The 1,545-nt window shown below is 42.3% G+C and overlaps 1 protein-coding gene across 1 annotated transcript; it reads right to left on the bottom strand.

The window, feature by feature from the left end:
- Positions 1 to 425: 425 nt before the first annotated feature.
- LOC110108958 (pectinesterase inhibitor 9-like) lies at positions 426 to 1,146 on the bottom strand. Its single transcript, XM_020839827.2, has one exon. The coding sequence runs from the start codon at positions 1,103 to 1,105 to the stop codon at positions 506 to 508; it is 600 nt and encodes a 199-aa protein (XP_020695486.1). The 5' UTR covers positions 1,106 to 1,146; the 3' UTR covers positions 426 to 505.
- Between the last annotated feature and the right edge of the window lie 399 nt (positions 1,147 to 1,545).

The raw sequence follows: 1,545 nt of genomic DNA, 5'->3' as shown, positions 1-1,545 counted from the left end.
AACAGGTTGGTAAGAAAGGCGCTAAAGAAAATGAACGGTTTTAGCGACAAAATGGTGTTGGATTGGAGATGAAACACGGCATTTTTTTATTTCCCTGCATTTTGGAATGAAAAATGAGATTTTCGGTTGGAGATGCCCTTAGATATGAGGTCCCTGCTGCTTAGGCCATTGTAGATGCTCACAGTACCATCGATCTATGCAGCAGAACAAATTAATACCAAAGTACATGTTATAAGACAAATTAATATTCTATAAAATATTACATTTGATTAAAAATATAAATTATTTATATAACATTTTATGATATTTCTTTTACACTATAAAATAACATTCAAATTTATTTTTATATTCATATAAAATTACACTATAAAGTAACTTCTTTAGGAAGATTCAGATCTATTTACAAACTTTTCATTCCCCAAAAAATTTACAAACTTTTCAGTCTCACAACAAAACATACAGATTCTATTACCCTCTAATTATCCTTTAATTACCATTACTGACTTCAAGGCAGCGGGGCGAGTTCGTTAATCAGAGCCAGCGCATTGGCCGTCAGTTGCGCCAGCCTCACAACCCTTCCCCTCACCATCCTCTTCACGTCCCCGTTCATCGCCTCGCCGGAGAAACCATCCATGCAGGTCGTGTCGTCTGTGAGGGCAGCGCTCACCCAAGTCTGCACATCATCGATTCTTTCCCCGAACTCGCGTCCGCTGAGTCGACCCATAAGCTTCAGCGAGTTGCGGAGCGAGTCCACCGAGTCGGCGAGGATTTCCGCGCAATCGCTGACTGCTTCGGCTTCCCTTGCCGACAGGCGCCCGCCGGCTGAAAGGTTGGTCATGGTGACGGAGGTGGCGAGAGCGCTGATGAGACTGACGTTGAGGGCGGCATGGGCCATTTGGATGGTGCTGTCGCCGATTGAGGGGGCGTAGGACGAGAGGGAGGTGATGCAGAGATGGGGGAATTCGGTGGTGTTGCATTTGTCTTTGATGAATTCGGTGGTGGAACTTGGGGATGGGAGGAGTCTGGCGGATGAGGAGAGAAGCGGGAGAAAGAAGAGGAAGAGGAGAGAAGGGGGGATTAGCTTTATGATGATGTACATTTTCATCTTCGTCTTTTTTCTCGCTGCAGGGAGTGAAGGGCCTGCGGTGCTAACTTATAGCCTATAGGGGGGGGAAATAGTACGATATCTTGATTTACTAATAAATATATCTTTAATTTCGTGTAGCGTCTTTTTTTAATTTTTTTAGGATGTTTGGTTGAAAATAAAGAACTGTAAAGAATTAAATGCATAAAGATTTCATTAGTTGAAAAAGAAATAGAATGTAAATAATATAAAATACAATGTAAAATATTTTAGTTTATTATTGAGGTAAAGTAAATTCATCTAATTTTGAGTGAAATCTTTTTCATTGCAACCAATTGAAGTCAAGCTGCTTTTGGTGCCACCGTAGTTGCGACATGCCTGTCGCCCATTGTCTACTGCCAACGTCGTCGCACCTACCACCAATCACCACCCATCGCTCGCAGCTCGCTACCATATATTAC

The sequence above is a fragment of the Dendrobium catenatum genome, unplaced genomic scaffold (genome assembly GCF_001605985.2).
Source record: "Dendrobium catenatum unplaced genomic scaffold, ASM160598v2 original_scaffold_71536, whole genome shotgun sequence".
In the NCBI taxonomy this organism is placed as follows: Eukaryota; Viridiplantae; Streptophyta; class Magnoliopsida; order Asparagales; family Orchidaceae; genus Dendrobium; species Dendrobium catenatum.
This window is presented reverse-complemented; position numbering and strand designations above follow the sequence as displayed.

What these genes read in the sequence shown, in the direction of transcription:
- LOC110108958 (XM_020839827.2), bottom strand. Translation starts at nt 1,105, where the DNA reads ATGAAAATGTACATCATCATAAAGCTAATCCCCCCTTCTCTCCTCTTC.